The sequence below is a fragment of the Lipophrys pholis genome (genome assembly GCF_963383615.2).
Source record: "Lipophrys pholis genome assembly, chromosome: 19".
NCBI classification, from domain to species: Eukaryota; Metazoa; Chordata; class Actinopteri; order Blenniiformes; family Blenniidae; genus Lipophrys; species Lipophrys pholis.
This window is the reverse complement of record NC_137647.1, coordinates 12,224,821-12,246,336: the sequence shown is the minus strand read 5'-3', so window position 1 is coordinate 12,246,336 and position 21,516 is coordinate 12,224,821. Positions and strand designations below refer to the sequence as shown.

The 21,516-nt window shown below is 44.5% G+C and overlaps 1 protein-coding gene across 4 annotated transcripts; it reads left to right on the top strand.

The window, feature by feature from the left end:
- Positions 1-428: 428 nt before the first annotated feature.
- epn2 (epsin 2) lies at positions 429-19,190 on the top strand. 4 transcript variants are annotated; one of them, XM_080487176.1, is made up of 10 exons: positions 429-676; positions 6,780-7,526; positions 8,397-8,551; positions 13,350-13,462; positions 13,644-13,748; positions 14,104-14,242; positions 14,666-14,818; positions 15,233-15,325; positions 17,164-17,397; positions 18,320-19,190. In XM_080487176.1, exons 2-10 carry the CDS (start codon positions 7,099-7,101, stop codon positions 18,655-18,657), a joined length of 1,758 nt encoding a protein of 585 aa, XP_080343302.1. In that variant the 5' UTR covers positions 429-676; positions 6,780-7,098; the 3' UTR covers positions 18,658-19,190. The 4 variants fall into 4 exon arrangements, with proteins under 4 accessions (XP_080343302.1, XP_080343304.1, XP_080343305.1 ...); XM_080487178.1 differs by having other exon boundaries at positions 15,233-15,262; positions 18,320-18,796; XM_080487177.1 differs by lacking the exon at positions 429-676 and adding an exon at positions 1,267-1,516.
- The last annotated feature ends 2,326 nt before the right edge of the window (positions 19,191-21,516 follow it).

Here is a 21,516-nt window from a genome sequence, read left to right as displayed (position 1 = left end):
GGAATGCTGTCCTGCAAACTTTGTGGTTTGGACACACCTGCAACACGCACTTGTATGGACACATCAAGACATGCTTTTGCTTGTAGATGTGTGGAAAAGCTTCCTGTAAAAACTGAGGTGATGTTTTTGTTTTTTATTATTCTTTATCAAGAAGAGTGAACCCGATGTCCTCAGTAGTTTTCTCCCATCTGATCTGGTGTGACCAGTTCGAGACCCACCAGTGTCTCACTATAGTAGACGGTGTGTCTCCCTGTTGCTGTAAAGTTGGAACCCGCACTGTATTATTTTTTTTAACTCCTCGGCCTGGTGGATGAGGCGGATCTCAGTTCGTATCCCGGACAAGTCGAGCCGCCTCGGTCACACCCTTCCCGGCTTCCACAGCCCACTCCACCCCCACCTCCACCCCCCCCCCCCCGGGCCTGCCCGCCATGTTCTGGTAGGAGGAGATACGTGTAGTCCCTGGCTTTAGCTGGCTTAGCATTAGCAGCGGCACAAGCTAAAGGCGGAGGCGCAACAAGCTCCTTCTTTTTGGACGCCGACATAAGTCCTCTTGTTTTGATTTCCTCTCCACCCCTCCGTCTTTTTTTTTGGTGGGGGGAATTCGCCGAACCCGTTTATGGGCGCACGGCCCCCGGGAGTGACAAAAGAGCGTGACGGAGCCTCCCCTAGAACCCAGGTGAGTGGTCGTGGGGTTTTGAAGAGAGCCGAGTTGTTTTGTTTTTCCAGGCTTTACCGTGGCGATGTCTCCACCGAGCACCCGTCTGGGCTGCTAGCGGCTACTAGCTTAGCATGCTACTTCACTGCGCTCAAACGCTAAACTATCCGCTCTCGGTATTTCTGTATTAAGGAGACCCGCGAATGCGATTAAATTGTGCGCTACATTCGGACGGAGAGAGGGAGCAACAGTTGTTGCGTTTAGCGTGGCTTTAAACGTTCGGGGCCGGCTGGAGTGACGAGAACTAGCTTTTGATCCAACTTTTCAACAGATAAGTTTTGATAACGGGAAGAAAATCGATGTAACGTGGCGCTGGTGATCGATACGTCAAGCACGAGCATCCGGGAGTGGTTGTCCGAGAGCGGCAGCGCGTGAGATTTGTCAAACTTTTTATTTGTTTTGTTAGGTTTTTTTTTTTAACACTAGTTTTCCTCGGAGCCGGGGTTAACGTCTTTCGCTAGCTTCTTCTGCGAGCTTGACGCAAGTTTTGCTCTCAACTTGCTATCGGCTGCTTGTTATTCCGCCCTCTGCTACACCCTTCGTTATTTCGCAATCCGAGCAGGTAACTTGTTGGAATATATCGTTGGAACATCCCACCCAACATCGAAGCGGATTTAGATGAGTTTTTTGGTGATTTTTAATTTTTTCTTTTTTTAGCTTGAGCCGATTTAGCTCCAGCGCTAACTATCAATCACATCCATTCAAAGAGGCGCCGTGATTTCATGTCAAGATATTGTTGGATCTCCTCTTCCTTGGTGGATCGTCCTTTCATACAAATGACAGCTTAATTGCAACGCAAACGTGAGTCAGTAATGCCAGACTTCATATAAATTGTTCTTTTAAATATATTCAGCGATCTTCCTTTTGGGCTTGGGCGCTGTCTGTTCACACGCTTCGCCTTAAATCGGCGGATATTAACGATACACGTCTATAACATTGTTTTTAGTTAAATGAAGCTCAGTGGCAGAAGTTGGTGTTTGGTTTTGAGTTGTAGTGATCCTATATTAACGTGGCCAGAGTGAGGGGCAGGGCTTTTGTCCATTGTGAGGATGATCGGTCAGTCACAGGGGGTGACAGATGCAGCATCACCGTCCCTCACTTGGCTTTGTCTCTCTCCACCAGACAGGGAGGACAAAAGGGGGGCTGATGTGCCCACAGACGGTGGCTCCTTCTCCTGTCTCCACCTCACTCTGATCAGGATTTATGCTCCCCACACTTCAGGGTTTTTAAACCTGGCAGTTATTGCCGTCATTGTCTTTCGGATGGACTTGATACGACTCTTCGTTTGGCGATGTGGAACTTAATCCTCTTCTCACAGTTGAGGATTAATTACTAGTGTGTGTTGCATGTAGTAGTGCCACTCTACTGAGAGCTTCTGAGAAGGTAGTGGAGGAATGGGCAGGGCAACCTCATGTGAACACGCAAATAAACACGGTCAGGTGTCCTGTTGTGCAAGCGTCTATCTCCAGATCAGTGGACCTGTTCCCCTCTGCTCCTAATGCTAATCACACGTTACCAGCTTCTACCAACACTTGGGCTGTCTTAAGATTGACCTCCCAGTTTTGTTTATAGTGAATCTTTTCTGTTTATATGAGAACCTTAAGCGCACACATGCTAGTTAAATGACTGCATTGAAAATGAAGCCATTTAAAGCATTAACAGCACAGTAATTACCATCCATTTGGTCATTTAGTTCATTGATCACATGTGTCTTTTTGTGATTGTCTGTTTGTGTGCTCTAGATGGACGATGCCAGGTCACTGACAGGTCAGCCACTCACCGATCTGTTTGCAGTGTTTTAATTGAGAGTGAAATTGGATGTACCTGAATTATAAATCAGCCCAAGCGTTCCACCTGTTGATCAGAGCTCCGGTGTCTCGGGCTACAATCACACAGCGGGTGAAAGTGGATCAAATTTTCCTCACACACGTGGTCCCGAATCAGATGGTTACCTCATTCTGAACAATCATGTCACATTTCATCCCACTTTCATGTCAATTCTGCTTTCATTTGAAACTGATCTGCATGGCTGCCATCTTGGATGGGTCCTTGCTTCACTTCCCAGAAATCGTGAGAGCGGATGGAGGTCTTGACACAAATAAAATAATCATAACTCCCTTAACTCTTTGACATGGTTTGATTTGTTACAAACCGCGCACCCGATCAGAAAGTTGCTGCTTCAATTCTCCATACCTCTCATCTACATGTCGACGTGTCCTTGAGCTGAACCTCAGATTGCTCGCTATGCATGGATCGAGCACCTTGCATGGCAGCTACCTCCACTGGTGTGTGGGTGAATGTGATTAACATTATAAAGCACTTTGGGGACCGCTCAAGCATTACCTTTTGCCCATTATGAAACAGGATGTTTTTGCACTAAAATGTACCTTTTATACTGAAATACTAACAATGCTAGTTGTTAGCTATCAGCTCACAACCTGAGAAATATGGTGTCTCTGTGGACACAGTGAGCTGTGTTGCGTCACATCTTCTATGTGTGCGGATTGCTGTTCACACTGTCCTTTAAAAAAAAAAGATTATTTGCGATCATAGCCTCATAGCCTGAAATATAACGTATAACATAACAGCTGATCTATCAAAACTGAAACACAACTCCTCACATGCTCGTTAGCTGGTTTTATTTAGAATTATTTGTTTAGTCTTAATAAGTAGTCTGCAGCTGTTGTGTTCCACTCATACGTTTGCCCTGAAGCTGAATTGATCAGATCACAGCCCCCAGATTCCTCCGGGGGGGATTCAGCTTAACTCCTTTCGCATTATCTGATAGATAATCAGAAGTTCACCTGGTTTCAGATTTGATTTGCATGAAACAGAAATCCTCAAGATCGTTTAGCTCCAGTTTTTCAACTCTGCATGACTTTGCATAAAGCGGTGATCACTTGAGGCCGAGTTCGATAAACATGGATTTTTAATTTACTGTGACTTGTGTTTACAGGAGGATTTCTCTTTTACTTTTCTGAGTTTATTGGCTTTTTATTTGTATTGTGAAACTTAAGAATCACTTCCAAAGTTGAATATTTACTTTATTTTAAAAGAAAATTATCACAAATCTGTATTGTCAAATATGGTCCAGTTTAAATATTTAACACCGTCTTATCAGAGAAGAGTTACACATGGACAGATCTCTGTGTTCACTAATTTGTGGGCTAAACCAAAAATTTAACCAAAGTGGGAAACAGGGAAAATGCTCCAAAAATTTAAAAATGTAGCAAAACTAATTGCAAAGTATTTGAAGCATGGCCACTGGAATGTGTGTGTATTAAATAAAGCCATTTGAAGCCTTCAGTCAAGGTCTTTGATAAGTAATTTGGATTTTAAATTCTGCCGAGTTATCACGTTTTTGTAGCACTCTGGAGGTTAGCCTTGGCATCCGGGCTCAGTGATATAAGTCAAAAGGAGAGATCATCATACGAGACTGCGTGCGATAACGTGCACAATGTCAAACAAGCCAGTGCACCAGCAGCAGTCATCTGGAGTTTGTTTTGTTTTTTTTCTCACTCAGCCTACATCCGTTATTATTTTTTTACGTTGTCATTAGCAATACTTTTATTTCCCACAATGCTGTTTTGAAGCTGTGTCCAAGCCATCCCTGTAAAAGGGAGGCAGATTGAAAGCACTGCGGCTCTTGCTTGTGGCGAGGCGGGGGGATGTTTAGCTTACTGATTGATCTTCCAGTCCCAATATTGGAGGTTCAATCCCCCCATCTCGCCCTGTCCACATGTCCAACTGTCCTTCAACAATCCACTGCACTCCGGGTTGCTCCCGATGGAGTACGAGTCGCTTGCATGGCTTCTTAAAATAACAGTCTAGTAACACAGACTAATTGATTCGATTATATACGAGAGGAAACGTCTCCCTTGAGTTTCTTCTTGGCCTCAGTGTTTGTTCGATACAGCTGAACGTGTTTATTGCAGTTTAAAACTGGATTCAGTTCTGCTGTTAGTTTGCAGCTTCCTGACGGGATCAGTCGTTAGGATGCAGTTAACCTGCGCTGACACATGAACGGATATTTTCTGCACAGTCAGACACGAGTCTTGTGTGCTGAGTCGAGCGAGCTCAGAGGGGCCGAGCGGAGGCCGGCCGCGGTGTCTGCTGGTGGGGGCTGTTCCGGGATGCGATGGGGGTGCCGGAGGGTGGGACGGACGAGACAGACTCTCCTCTCTTCCTCCTGTCCTCTGCGGGTGAATAGGTGATTATAACAGCAGATGTGTCATTAGGTCTGAGCCGTATTCATGCGGATGCAGAGTGAGGAGGAGGAGGGTGACGAGGGGACGTTCGGGAGGAGGATGATGGGGGGTGGGGGGCTGACTGCCATGCTCCAAAGGAATCACGTTTCACTGGCGTGAAGTGAATTTATGGGATGTGCCAAGTTGTTTTCGTACCCCCCCCCACCCTGCACATGCACTCACACTGGTTCCCTCAGCCAGCTGTCTCTCAGTGGCTCCGCTCGACAGGAAGCTGCCCGAAACAAAACGCATACACACAAGTGTCAGTCCACATAGCTCATTTTGAAATTTATAAGAGAGTAAATAAACTGACACGTTATTTGCGCGTCTTTTTGTGAAAGCATTTGCTGGTAGGGCCTGTCTGTGCACGCTTAGGGCGGATATCAGATTACTGAATAAGATAATTCATCACAGGTATCCGGACATGGTTGAGACTGAAACCCTAAACTGTGTGTTATTGCCAATAATCATTTAGGAAAGATTTTTATATTTCACTTGTTTACAACTGTGTAAGCGACTGCTCGCTGTGTTCAGTTAATATCGAACTGTTAGACCACATTGATGTAATTTCACCTCAACCTAAAGTTCGAACCTCAGTTCTCAAGTTGCTTCCTGGAGATCAAAATAAAAAATGCTTTAAGTAAGCTAATTATTTAAATGATATACATGTTTTGTGACTAAATGTTATGAAAATGGGAAGACTCGAAGAAAAGATCAAATTTGTGATGAAAAAGTTGCTTCATGACTGTTTGCTCCGTTTCATAAGTTACACAGCTGTTTGTCTCTACACCCACTTTCCAATCTGCTGTCTACGAGGAAGTTACTCCTTACGCGAAAGCTGTTCCCTTCTAAATGAGTCGTCTTCTGTCACATCTCAACTAATCATCAGACTTTAGAAGTGTTTATCTTCTTTGAGACCCACCAAGTTCTCCAAACACATGTTTTCGGATCATAATGTTGTGTGGCAAACGTGTAAAGAGAAGTATCAACATAGAAGAGATAGAAGATTTAGATTTTTTCTGTCATGATGCATCCTGATTATTTGGGGGTCACTGGCCTCGGTAAAAGTTGTGGAATATTAGCGAACGTCCACTTATTTACTTATTGCGTGGACTGCTTTGCGTATCAGATGAATGTAGGATTTATGAATACTGATGTTTTATAGAAACTTCCTATCTCGCATATCTTGATTGTCCCCACAAGCACACCTCAAGAGTGCCTTTCCTCCTCACAGCTTGGGAACAGGATGACTGCACAGACCTGACTGTTGTGGTATTATTCATGTTTTAACACCCTGCTGGGTGATTTTACCATTGTCTCAAGTTTCTGTAAGCTCAATGGAGATTATGAAAGTGGAAACGCCGTTCTAGTCACAGCACCCAGCCTTGTGAAATATGAAGGAGGCAGGCATGGAAATTGCTTATCTAAGTGTGAAAGTATGAAACATGTTGTTTGTCTAGTTTCAGAATGGAAGGTCCTACAGCTGCTCATATTCAGGCAAATCAACACACGCTCTTGGTTTGATAAGCTGTGGAAGTTGCAAATACAATGGCACTTTCATGAAAGACATTTTGATGAGTTGGCAACGACCAGATGTTCAAGCATATGAGAGTCCTCAGTGTGGAATAGTTGAATCGTTCATCATATGTACACAATACATTTCAGTGCATGAAACGATAAATTTGTCAACTCGGCAATTCAGTGCAACCTTCCTTTGTTTTCCTTCAATCTAATGTGGATCACTCCCCTCCCAAGAATTCCTTACCCCGGACGGCTTTTTTTCTGATCTTCTCCTGTCGTTTGTGTGTTTTTCCCAGGTGATGGCGTGGTCATGTGTGCTGCCTGCACTGTGTGTGTGGAGATGGTTTTAACAGACACAGTTCTGGAGGACTCAGGAACACTGCACTGGCCTGAAGAAGTCTCATAAACAGACACACACAAACAAACCAGACGGACATTCATAACACCGCCATGCTGTGAGAAAGGACACTGACACGCGCAGACACACAACATAAGCTTCACTTGAAGCTCTCACACTTTTTGCATCTTCAAACACGTTTGGCTTCCGCCCTCCTCTCCTGTGCGAGAGTGTGCATTTGATTTCTTTCCGTCTGTCCCATCACCACCGCCATCACCATGCCCAGCACCATCCGCCGGCAGATGAAGAACATGGTTAACAACTACTCTGACGCAGAGAAGAAGGTCAGAGAGGCCACGTCCAATGACCCCTGGGGCCCGTCGTCTTCGCTCATGTCGGAGATCGCTGATCTGACTTACAACGTGGTGGCCTTCAGCGAAATCATGAACATGATCTGGAAGCGTCTCAACGACCACGGCAAGAACTGGCGCCACGTCTACAAGGCTCTCACCCTGCTGGACTACCTGATCAAGACGGGCTCGGAGCGAGTGGCGCTGCAGTGCAAGGAGAACATCTTCGCCATCCAGACACTGAAGGACTTTCAGTACATTGACCGAGACGGAAAAGACCAGGGCATCAACGTCCGGGAGAAGAGCAAGCAGCTCGTGGTCCTTCTCAAAGACGAGGACCGTCTGAAAGGAGAAAGGTGAGTCCTTCAATGAGACGGTGTTTCAAGACTTTACCAAAGACCCGTATACCAAGTGATACCTGACTCCGTAGAGTTGGCTATAATATGCAACAGGGATACAATGCGATCCCTGCTGCACCCTAAAAGTTCCACCATCCACTGTGCAGCCAGTGATTTGTTGTTGTCGATACAGTCTGCAGACTGAATACGACTTTGTGTTCAGTGGTGTGATGTCCAGAGCTGGAAAAAGCCTTTAAGAACACTCCTGAGCTGTACTGTCTACTTACATTGAAACCATGTCTTCCTGTGTGCAGTGAATTTGCAATTTGTTGGCATTCGGTTGTCTGTCTTGGATGGTTTTGTCCGAAACTTTATTATGGTACATTTAGAGGTCTATTACAAACGTGAACATGGGGGAAAAAAGTAGCACCATAAGTGGAGCCTCCTGCTGTTGATTTTTACCAATTGTGTTCATACCAAGTGATAATGGGTTTTCATGAAATTAATCTGTCTGTGCTTGAATAACATGCTGACACACCAAATTTAGAAGATGAATATGATTTATCAGTTCACTTGTAAACACAACTTGGTTTCTGTAACATAGTATTTCATTAATAGTGATGAAAGTCAGGGCAATCAGTATTAAGTAAATTACAAGAACCGACTCGAGGGAAAGCTTCATAATTTGTTTCAATGCATGTTTAATTCTAATCCAGCATTTCTTCTGTTTGGTTCTTTTAACTGAATCCATTTAAAACGGTAATAGATTTGATCTTCTGTTTTAGTCTCAGATTTCCAGTTACTATTGGTCCTGTTGGACCTAGTGCTTGAAATAAAGCGTTTTGACTTGGGTCGAGGATTGTTCATGTGGTGGTTTTCTTTCTATAGGTCTCAAGCTTTGAAGACCAAAGAGCGCATGGCCCAGGTGTCCACAGGGAGCACTCAGATGGGTTTTGGCCGAGGCTCATCCCAGCCCAACCTCTCCACTTCTTACAGTGAAGAGTATGGAAGATCAGAGGGCTCGCCTGCCTCCTACCACGGCTGTAAGAGTTTTCTTCAACAAACACACGTATACGTGCAAAGGAATTGTTCCTTGTTCAATTCAATCGCATATAAGCCATTGGTTGATATTGTGTCCCAGTTGGTGTAACTTTGGCCTACATCCCGAAACTTGCACCTCCCCCTTTTTTCTGAGTCCTGTAGTCGAGCTGCATTCCTCAGCTCTCACTCACTCACTCACACACACACACACACACACACACACACACACACACACACACACACACACACACACACACACACACACACACACACACACACACACACACACACACACACACACACACACACACACACACACACACACACACACACACACACACACACACACACGGAAGAGGAAGGATAGTCGCCCCAATCATCTTTTATCCTCATGACAGAGGAATCCGCTCTGCTTTTCAGCGATCTCCTCATTTCTCTTGAAGCAGAGTGACAGTGACAGTCAGAAAAGCCGAGTACATGACGGTGGACTGTCAGCTGCTTATGGTGTTTCAAAACTCAGATCTAAGCCGAGGGTCTGTGTGTACTTGAATAGATATATATAATTTGATGGCTTGCACGTCATGAAATGGGGTAGTAAAGGAGAGTAAGAATGGTAAAAAAAAGTGAAAGAGTGAACCTTGGCCTCTTTTCCTTTTACACTCTGACCCCCAGGTCTTTGTACACAGCAGGATGACTCTCTCTCTCTGTGTGTGTGTGTGTGTGTGTGTGTGTGTGTGTGTGTGTGTGTGTGTGTGTGTGTGTGTGTGTGTGTGTGTGTGTGTGTGTGTGTGTGTGTGTGTGTGTGTGTGTGTGTGTGTGTGTGTGTGTGTGTGTGTGTGTGTGTGTGTGTGTGTGTGTGTGTGTGTGTGTGTGTGTGTGTGTGTGTGTGTGTGTGTTTAATGTCACGCATATGGTTTCAGCCCGCATGGATCTTTACGGGGAACACAGAATTTGTGCTCATGGCTGACTGTGTGGCTCACATTCCTACGTGTACGTTATGTTTGAGAGTGTCCGGAGGCGGAAGCTTCCGCAGCTGAGTCATCAGTTGAGCAAACTGATGGGAGGCCGGCCAATCAGAACGGAGTTGAGCTATCACAGTGGGAAGTTGCCAGGGGGGGATTTGTGGGACTCCAGTCCAACTTTCCGAGTTTTGTTGGCCAGACAGTGAATGAATGAATGAATATGTGCAGGTGTAAACTCTGCAAACAGTTCTCAGACTGTCTGAAACTGTGGACATTGGTTTATCTTAAGCAATGAATTGTCTTGGAGCAAAAATACACGAATCATGTTTGTAACTTATAAACTGATCATGTTTTCAACTCCTTTTAAACGTCTGCTTTTGGCATTTTGGTTATATTGGCAATCTGACGCTTAATGTACACCCATCAATACATTCATGACCTTCTCATTTTTGGTTAAAAAAATAAATAAAAAAAATCTGTTTAACCCTGTAAATACCTTTTTAAGATGTATATTATACAAAGAATATTATGACGACCAGTTTTTCAGGCCTTAAATTTCCATTTTTATAAATCATTCGTGAATGATCATTTTTAAATGACCCCCTGGGGTGTTGGTGGCCCCAATTTCAGAAACACAGTATAAAAACATGCATTGGTATGAAAGAGCCTGATTGTGTTTAAGGCTGTAATATCCTGAACAAAAACCAACTATTACTGAAAATGTTTTACGTATTTCTATCGACTTAACTATTGCCTTTATCCTCTTTTTAAGAAAAAGGTTTTTTTTAAAGTGTATTTGAAAAAAAAAATACATTTCAGTAGTACACATACATATTAAAATGAGCTGATGAGGCTAAAGTTTGGCAGTTTTATTGCACAGATTTATGCAATAAGATTGCAGGGAGGTCCACATACGCACAGGGAGAACATGTAATCCCCACACCGAAATGGGCATACGATTCTGCTTGTAAATTATAGGATCAAATAGTGAGAACATACTCAATGGGCCATTGATAAAACGCTGTGGCTTTACATGTGATCAGTTTGTGGTTGCCTCACATACTTCTGTGTGACACTAGAGTTCTTTAGCCTATCTAAAGGCCACTCTATCAGAAGTTGAAAGTATTAAAAAAAAATTACAGGAAATAACTGGTACACGTTTTTAAATCTGATAAAAGGTGGAGGGAAACATGAGTGATCCAGAAAATCAAGTTTTTTTTTAAGACGTTTCCTGCTTGCAGGCAGTCGTGTCCGTGAAGAAATTTGGATTATCCATATATGGTTCATTCCCACGGTGGTAGGCAAGAAACTGGTGTGTGTGTTTTGAACTCGTGTTTGTTTTTTGTCTTCTTGACTTGCTCCGAAGTGTTACATACTTTCCATTTTGTGCCGGCCTTTTTTTAGATTTGGGGAGTGGAAACTTTAGCTTTGTTTTCTTTTAGGAAATGGAAAGAAACGTCTCACGTCAAATGCTTAAGGAACTGTTTGAATGTATTAATGAGTTTTACAATACATAGGCAGGAGGCATAACGCACAGTAGTAGCTGTCCATTGTTGTGAGACACTTGAGCTGTGAAAGCTGTGACTCAAGTTCCGTAAGTTAAACAAGCACACCTTTACCTGGTCACTTTTCCTGGAGTTACTTTAAGCTGAGAACAAGGAAACAAGCAGGAGTGTGAGGAGACACTAAGAGTTGGACTGCAATTGTAAAGACCGATATAATGAATTGTTTAAGAAAATATAAGATTTAGTTTTTCATTAAACGGTACCAGGATGGCTGTTCTGGTCATGTACGCATAATCCCACATCCAGCTTTACCAAGAAGCTGGCCAGTACTAAAGATGGATCTGTGAATTACAGCCTCTGTTAACCTCTCATTGTGGCTGCAAATCTATTGTTATTACAATATCAACATGTTCAATCTACATAACGGAAAACACTGACTGAACTGTGAATATTGTATGACCGTGTTCTCTGCGTTTAACACAAATTAAATAAAAGTTTTCCTTGTGGGGCCAATAAAGTCTGATCTTAATTAACTTATTCAAACAGTAAAATCCATTGACAGTCCCAGTTATTTCATTCATGGTGGCAGCAGGGGAAAGTTCAGAAACACAAAAAAAACACAGATCACAGCTAGTATAAAGAGAGAGAGTGCATTGTTCTTTGGACGAACAAATCTAAACGTACAAAGCTATTAATGTTAATGCAGTACACGGTTGTATTAAGATTATTGCTTATGTGCGGAGTATTGTGTAGACCAGTCTAATCAGAGGGCTGTTTACATGAGGGGATTTTAATGAGACTGCTTACGGTCCATGTAACCACGGCTATTAGCACCTCATTCTGCAGCATGGTAATGAAGCGGGACAAAATCTTCTGCTTCGAGATGGTTCAACCCGTTTCAGTGATCGGGAGGTTGTAAGTTCGATTCCTAATCTTCACGGTCCATCGGACAAAGTGTCTTGAGCAACCTCAAACTGCTCCCATTGGATGGAGAGGGCGCCTTACATTTGGCAGCCACGTTGATTAGTTTCAAGAATTTCCCTCCGGGATTAATAAAATCTTTATAAGACATTTTAAAATCTGGCTGCCTGTAAGTTCGATCACATATTATTAGACTACGTGGTAGACAGCAGCGCACATCATGAGCAATCTAATAGAAAGGCGAAACAGATTGACTGTTAAAGGAAATGTATCATTTCCTCATAATGGAAACGGATGACGTGACTAATTTACTGTAAAACTTGATGATGCGACATGTGGTGCTAAAAATGTCTTCATAGAGCAGGAAGATGTTAGTCAGAACTTTCGAAGCCATTTGTGTCGAATGAAAATGAAACGCAGAACCGCTCTTTTCCTGCTTCGTATTCGTGCCGCTGTTGTTTCTTGACTTTCCTGTGCCAGCCTGGTGGGATGCGGTTCAAATCCAAGTGTGTTTGGGAGGTTGTCTGGTCTGTGTTTGCAGCTAAGAAAGTCCAAATGTTTTGACTTACTGTTCTTCTTCTTCACCTCAAATAAATATTATTTTACACCTCACACAACGACAGTGCAGACTGTCGACAGAGGATTTAAAAAAAACAACTCAAAAAAACAACCTCTTTGCAGATGAATCATCGTGTCGGAAATGATAAATCAAGCAGAATAAAACATTTAGTTTGCACACCCACAACATTCACAGAGAACTGATGTAAGGAGAAAGAGTGACATTCTATACAGAGAAAAGTCAAAACAATGACGGGTGATGTGGAAGTTCCCATGGAAACAACATGCAGTCCTTCCACACTGAAAAACGCACACTCGCGCTCTGAATTAATGACAACAATGTGGGCTACCTTTATGAGTGGCTTTACATGTTGTAACGCCTCCCTCCAGGCCAGATGGTTCCTGTGTGTGTGTGTGTGTATCTGTTTGCCACGTGTGATGTCTGTGTTTTCTGCGCTGCCACATGGCCCCGACCTAATCCAATAAGCTGAATAGACCTGCCGTCCCTCTCAGGCCCGCTGAAGACTTATAATAGCTCAGCCTCACACATACAAACAAACGGATACTGTCATTTATAGCCCATCTCACCGGTATTGTAGGATTTACCTGTGAAGAGTACAGCCATGTGACACGAATGGAATGTTTTGTGATGAGGTTTGTTTTTTGTTTTTTGTTTTCTTTTTAACCTGCTCCCAAGAAAATGTTTTAGCTGGTAGTACCTTGCTTTTACCAAGTTCAGGGAATATGCAAAGTCACTTTCCTTCTGCATCTGTTGGCTTTGGAGGATCAAAAGGTTTTCCACCCAGACACAGACTTCCTTTGACATGAACACGTTCTCTGTTGTGCACGTGCAGCAACATCTCCCAATGCGGGCTCAGAACTGGAGCAGGCCAGACCTCAGACCAGTGGAGAGGAAGAGCTTCAGCTGCAACTCGCCCTGGCCATGAGCAGAGAAGCTGCAGAGCAGGTACACACCGAAACACACCGTCACAAACACACAAATCAGTGTTCATTATGAAGAAATAAAGTAGACATTCACAAGTATTTGGCCTTTGCTTTTGGGTAGATGGGAATTCAAAGGAAGTAACAAAAATAATCTTTAATGAGCGATATCATATATGAGCTGCTAATGCTGCCTCTGTGTTTAGGAGGACCGCATACGCAGAGGAGACGATCTTCGACTACAGATGGCCTTGGAGGAGAGCAAGAAAGAAGACCCAGTCTCGGCTAAACTGCCCAAGAAAAAGAGAGAGGTAAGAAGTGACTCAATTCCCCCATAATCACAGACATGCTTCTGAAATAATCTTGCTGCTCCTTATCCTCTTTTTGTTCCCAACCCTATCTGCTCCTTCGGAAGCAGTAATGACGCCACTAACTGGCAACTGACTGAGTTTACTCGTCATTATTCTGCCTGAACGAACTCCATTTTGAGGAGTGGAAATGTTCTGGAATTACAGTTGCCCGACTGGAGCTCATGTTTATCTCAGCGGCCAAGGCTTTGTGTTGTGATGAGTAATATTTTCCCACTTGGTATTTATTGATTTGGACATTCTCTTTGTTTCTTGTGGGTTCCCCCCCCCCTCCTTGTGTTTTCTTCTTACTTTGAAGCCACAGTCAACTCTGATGGATCTGATGAATGTTCCTGAGCCCAGTGCCGGTGTTGATCCCTGGGGTGCTGGAGCCAGAGCTGGAGCTGGAGCTGGAGCTGGAGCCGCTGCTGCTTCAGCAGACCCGTGGCAACCTTATGGTACACACTCATGATCACTATAATACACTGTAAAAAGAAGCGGCACCATCACATGGTATCTCCATAATGACTGTCATCACTCAGACTCGGTTTGCTGCGTCCGTGAAAGAGATCTCGGCTCTCCACCTGCAGCTCGAAGCACTGTGACTCTTTGTTAAATAGGAATGCCGCTCCACTGGCTCGGCAGCATTACTGCACTGAGAGCCGGGGAGGGGGAAGTGTTTAGAGGAAGATATAGTGAAGAAAAGCAGTGTGAAGGGCTGGTGTTGTGAGGATGGATACTTGAAAATACTCTATTCAGCTTAATTAAGGAGTGACAGAAACACTGTGGGGGGGGGGATTTTGGAAAGACTTAGGAGTACACATAAGCAGAATAAAGTGAAGAGTATTTTTCTAACAAGGAGAGTTTGTGAATTTTTCCAGGGTCTGTGCCTAAGCCGGCAGCCCCAGCGGACCCATGGGGTGCCTCTCCTTCTGTCCCACCCCTGAAGAGCGGTGATCCCTGGGCGCCCAGCTCCACCCCTGCCTCTGACCCCTGGGCTTCCGGAGCGGCCCGTCATAAGACTTCCAACGCAGGTGACTTACCGGCGAGAAACCGACTCACTTTTACTGCAGCGTTCATTACACTCACTAACACTTTACATCCAGCACAGAGTTTGATCAGAACTAATGTGGAAGTAAAAATCTATACATGAAAACTTTTTACAATGGTACGCAATACTTTTTTTTGCTGCTGACTTTGGAGTCTCATATATTTCTGAAACTTGTAGAGATCAAATAACACACTACCCCATGTTTACACCCATCTGCATGCTTTTAGTTGCTTATTGTGTTCATTTGTCTATTTCCAAAGTATTCATAATCAATCATACGCCTGTTGTCTGTTTCCACCCGTCTTTGTGTGTATCTATTGTTTGTTTTTGTGATTTTTTTTTTTTTTTTGTCGACTCTGTACATTGTTGTCTGTGTATATGCGATGTCTCCTTCCAGGTAGCTTTGACCTGTTCACTGCATCCAATGGTACGTCCAAAGAAGACTTCTCAGAGTTTGACAGCCTGCGCTCTTCCTCCTCTGTCCCCACTGGTACTCACCCTGTCTTTGTCTCTCTAATGACGTGGAGTCCTTGTCCGTCCGTCCGTCCTCCCCGACCCAGTGTCTGTCTCTCCAGGGCACAGACACACGTATGTCTTGTCTTTAGTTGTAAATGTCACCAGACCTGGGCAAAGAGATGATTTGGAGAGATTGACTTAAAGGTGCAAATGTTATTAGATTTATCCGTCATTGTATCTAATGGCAGAAAAAAAAGGCTCTTTGCTCATGTCTGGTTTCATCATCACTGTAGTGCGATCTGAGGCATCTTGTAAGTTCATGATGGAACCCAGGTCATTCACTGTGTGAAAACACACTCCCATCTCTACTTGTAAAATCTCGCTTGATGCATTTAAATCAAACCCAATTCAGGTTTGTGCCAGAAAGTCTTCCAGGAAACATTTTGGCACAGACGCGAGTGTCTTTCTGTAATCTATGAGCGTGGGAAGCATGGCCTCAGTATCCAACCGTAACGCCAGCTTAACTCAAACACAATGCTGATATGGTCAAGGACCTTCAGAGGACACGGCCTCCGTGGAGTTGCAGAACCAGTTGCGGACAAGTTGTTCACTGAATCTGGCTGAAATCTTCTACATTTATTATTTTTCAATCTGATTGTACCAGAAAACTCAGCAAAATCTCTGTTCCTGCTCCATGAGAGCAGAGTTCCTCTTTGTAGTTTCCGTGTGTGCGGGGGAGGGAGGGAGGGGGGGTTGCTGGTATCCCGGGTTTGTGTGTCCACATGCGAGTGCCTTAATGAATGTCTCCTCTGCCGTCTGACTGCTTCCGCAACAAACAGCCAGGCTGTCTGCCTCTGATGTCCTCTCATAATAGTGTCCTCTAACCATTTTATTGCATCAACACAGCTTTATTTTACAGTTAATGGGAATGTGGGTGGTCGAGTGCACATAAGCACACTGTGTTGTGTATGACTGGCTCAGGACTTTCCAAAATCACCCCAAAACAAATCCTTTTCCTATCAAAGATGCACAGTCATCATAGCTATTTGAGGTATTATACAGTGCATCAAGAAAGTATTTACAGCTCTTTACTTTTTCCACTTTTTGTTCTATTACAGCCTCATTCCAAAATGGATTAGATTCTACAAGCAATACCACATAATGATGTGATAAATGTTTTCTGGGTTTTTTCAAATGTTGAATTATCTTAAGTATTCCGAGCTTTTGCTCAATACTTTGTTGATGCACCTTGAGCAGCAATAGGGTCTCAAGTCTTTTTGAACACGATGCCACAAGCGTGGCACATCTACCTTTGGGCAGTTTGGGCAGTTTTCAGTATCCTTCACCACATTTATGCCTGGAGACGATCCTCTTTCTAAGATCTGCAGAAAGTTCTCTTGACTTCAAGCTTTATTTGTGCTCGAGCATTCACTGTTACCTCTGGGGGCCTTATATAGACGGTGTGTGCATTTTCCAATCATATCCAATCACCTGAATTTCCTCCAGGTGGACTCCAGCGACACTGTAGAATTCGTCTCGAAGTGAGCGGGTGGAACAGGATGGAGCTGAGATCAATTTTTAGTCTCATGGCAAAGGCTGTGAATACTTGTGTAGATGTGTTTTATCTTTGTCATTATGGGCTATAAGTGTGTAGAACAAGAAAAAGGCTGTAACGTGACAAAATGTGGATAAAAAGTGCTGTGAATACTTTCTGGGTACACTGTATCCGTACGTTACGTTATAACACAGATTTAATAGGTTCTGCACTGTGAAAATATATAAGGAGAAATATTAGGTGTTGTGAAAAATTGAATTAAAAAAAACCTCTGTAATCTGTGAAATACAGCTGTTGCTCCTCCTCTCTTTCTTCAGGAGAAGGAGGTATAGCATCCTCTGTCCCCTCCCAAGTCAGCCTGGCCAGCAGCGGCAGCCTGGACCTCTTCGACCCCCTGCCCACTTCCATGTCGTCCTCCATCGGCGGACTCCCAACCAGAAAAACTCCAGAGTCCTTCCTGGGGCCCAATGCCGCCCTGGTCAACCTGGACTCCCTGGTGACCAAACCGGCCCAGCCAGCACCGGTGGTCAACCCATTCCTGGCTTCAACAGGTGGGGGCATACTTTCTGTTTCTTCACTGGCTGTCCTGGATTCCATAGGAGAAAAAAATAAAAAGCCTAAACGGTGCTGTTTGTAGGTAAACGACTCAAGCTTTTTATATCGACATTCCAGACCGGCTTTCTAAGGGAAGTAAACACGGCGGCTAATTTGCAGTGATTAGATAACGCAGTGAGAGTGAGGTCGGTAAGCCACAAGAAGCGTGTTGGAACACATGCAAGCATGAACTTACAGGACAGTTTGGTGCTGAGTCACAGATATCATTTACAATCTGATCCTCTCCTCAACCTTTTAGAGAGCCCATAGATATATGGTACTAAAATATTTGTAAATGGAAGTATATATGCTTCAAAACTTTCAAACTCAGTACAAATATTCACTTTGATATCTAACAACGTGGTGTAAAACTGACCAAATCCATTCATATGTCACCGTTTCCAGTTATAAACATTCTCTAACTTTGCTTTAGTTTAGTTAAAGACACGCTGTCTCGCGGTGCAGTGTGCTTTCTTTACAAACAGACGTATGAAGCTGTGATAATGTCGCCATGTATTGTGACAACAATATGGTTTGTGATAAATGAAAACCCTCAAGTCGATAACAAGAATCTGTTTGTGCTTTGGAATTTCTTCCAGTATCAGTGCTCTTTCTTTTGCCCCTAATTTGCACCAGACGCCAACTTCTCTCTAGTTCAGATAACTACACGCCCCAAATAGGATGTAGTTCTCCAGATTCAACATATTGTCGTCCTGGTGGTGCATCGGGTTACGTCTTGGGGGTGTGGGAGGACCTTGGTTCGAACCCCAGGACTTGCAGTGTCTTAGACATGCGGTCAAGAAGCCATTACTGCTTCAGGTTGAATATATCGAGGGTCCCTGGTAACATGAGATGTTCCTCTGTGATTTGTTCATCCAGGCGGCGGCAGTTCTGCTCAAGCCCCCCTCGCCAACCCCTTCCAAGTGGGCCAGCCGGTGCCCCCTACCCTCAACCAGATGCGCGTCAGCCCGATGCCGTCGGGCTTCGCTGCCATGGCTGAGCCCATGTCCATGGCCTCCGTGCCCACTCATCCCGGCACCATGGTTCCCCTGGCCGGGATGACCGCCATGGGCCACTCCATGCCCGGGGTGGGGGTCGGTGGGGTGGGGGCCAGCGCAGGGATCCCGGCCTCCATGTCCATGCCTCAGCCGCTGATGAGCATGCCCCCACAGGCGGGGGCACAGCCCGCCGGGACCACCAACCCTTTCCTTTTGTGAGAGGACCGATGGGGGGACGTCTCGGCTCAGAATAACCCCTCACCTCTCCACAACTCTCGCTCCTACAAAAGCTTCAAATGAACAAAGAGAAGTCTTGTCCCAGTTACCTGTTTATAACCGATATTCCTCTACCGTAACCCCCCCCTCCTTCTCCTCCTCCTCCTTTCTATGCTACAAGCTGCCTAGTCCTGTGTGTCCCAAACTGATCTGACCACAAATAGTTTGCATCTGTCCACAGACTTTTCTTTTGAGAGTAGCAGTGGTGTTTACAAGTTTTTCCACTGATGGAGGACAGGAACCCCCCCTCCCTCCCCCGGTGTGTGTCCTCCCATCATCCACTCGCCTCCTCGCCCTCACCACTCCTGTTAGGACCTGCTCCCTTCCTCGTCTGTGGTGGAGCGACAGGAGAGTCTGTACTAATACCAGGATCTTATCTCTTCACTAGAGCTAATCTTTTCTAAGCCCTGTCAGCTGGTGTGTGTGTGTGTGTGTGTGTGTGTGTGTGTGTGGGTGGGTGTGTTTGTGTGTGTGTGTGCACATCTCAGTACTTTTACACTGTGTATATTCCAGTGAGTTTTACTTACACACACTGGAGTAAGGATGCGAAATGGTCAGATGTGTTTATACTCTGTGTACGTGTGAGTGAGCATGTTACAAAGCAGGAATTTTGCACAATTTTTTGCTTTTCTTTTCTTTACTTTTCTTTTTTTCTGCGACTGTTGGGCTCACCTTTACACCTTAGATTAGGGACGAAGTCAAAGCCGCTAAAATAAACCCGACTGGGACGAGACACACACACACACACACACACACACACACACACACACACACACACACACACACACACACACACACACACACACACACACACACACACACACACACACACACACACACACACACACACACACACACACACTGCCTCGTCTCTTGGTACCACTCAGTCACGGCTCTGGTCCGGGCCACTTCCCCTCACCTCGGACCGTTCTCTCCCCCTCCCTTCACCTCCCACGTGAACTTTGACCTGAACGGGTCACAGGATTAACAGTGAACTTCTCAGAGGACATGAAAAGATGAGTGAACAATTTTCTTTTTTTTTTTTTTTCTGTTTTAAATACAGGTGTACTGTTACTGCTCGGATACTAACATCCAGAGGTTGTTCGCCGCTTGATTTGCTCCCCTGTTGCGTTTGGAGGAAACGACATGAACTGTGATGGCGTCGGCGTTTAGTGATGTGGGTGCAGTGAGGCTTCGGGCGTTTTCTTTAAAGAGTGTTTCTAGGGTCAAAGGGACGAGGGAAGGCTGTGTGTGTGTGTGTGTGTGTGTGTGTGTGTGTGTGTGTGTGTGTGTGTGTGTGTGTGTGTGTGTGTGTGTGTGTGTGTGTGTGTGTGTGTGTGTGTGTGTGTGTGTGTGTGTGTGTGTGTGTGTGTGTGTGTGTGTGTGTGTGTGTGTGTGTGTGTGTGTGTGTGTGTGTGTGTGTGTGTGTGTGTGTGTGTGCATGAGATCCATGAGATCCATTTAACTTCCAAGTGTACTTTAACAAGCAGGTTATCCCCCTTTCTCACTAGTTCGTGGAAATTGACTTGTGTAACTCAAAGCAGCAAAGTTTAGGCAGAGGCAGCCTTAAATGTGTGTGTGTGCGCGCGCGTGTGTGTGCGTGTGGCCGAACGTCGCCAGCTGATGAGCCTGTAAAGAAAGTTTAAAGACCACGCCGGCTACTCAGCATTGTGAGAAGTTTTACCGTCAACTGGATTTGCCGCGGCTAATCTATCTACAAGAACATTCCCGAGCGGGGACACACACACACACACATACACACACACGATAGCGCAGGGAGTCCCGCAGTTTGACTTTTACAAGTTACTTTCTTTTTATTTACTCGTTAGATGTTAATCCATAGCCAAGCCGCTGAGCTGTGTACTAGCTAAGCCATGTGTCATATTTTCGTTTTTTTTTTTCTTTTCCCCCCCTAGTTTTCTCACCCTATGGGTATGGCTTCGTATTTCTCTTCTCTTAGAAACACAACTGTTACCAAAGTCACACGACTGTGATTTCTGAGGATGCCGAGCTCGGGAGAATTTTCAACAGGAGACCCACACTTCTCTACCCCCCCTTCTCCTCCCCCCTTTTATCAGAGACTCCCATTTGTTGAAATCTTTTATATTTCAGAACTGTTTTACAGTTTTGTCCAGAGTTTGTATAAGAAAGTGTTACTTTTGGTTTATGAAAAAAAAAAAAAAAACAAATCAGCACATTTCCAAGTTGAGTTGATGAGCTTCACCATGAGGTGGAATAATCTTCTGTTACAGTCACTGTCTTCACTTCACTGCCAATGATGTTACTGTGGAAGGCTTGTCGTTTTGTTTTTCTGTTTTTATTGCGTGGGTTGGCGCCCCCTTGTGGTCTGTGGTGGTATGATAGCTACACTCGCCGGACCGTGGAGATTTCCATTGAGCAGACCTTCATTACTCTCAGGCAAAAGCAGGGGCAGTATGGCGCCATAGTGCAGCTCCAGCAGTGTGTATGATGTTGAGGGTGGTGGTGGTGGTGTTTTTTTTTTGTTTTTAATTCCTGGGGTCCCGAATGAATGAATAGATGTGACACTTGCAGACCAGCAAACATTTTTTTTTAATCTCTACTACATATATGCAAAAATTCGGGTAGGAAAAAAAGGAAGAAGAAAAAAAACAACTTTACACTTGACATGTTTGGCAAAGTTAGATTTGCTAATCGAGTCTTGTTTAAAGAAACTACAATATTCTGTCCGAGACGCGTCACTTTCTCACCGGCCTTGACGTCACTGTGGCCTGGCCTTAAGCTCGACTCCAGCGATTGTGAGAAAAGTCCAAACGGCGGCGA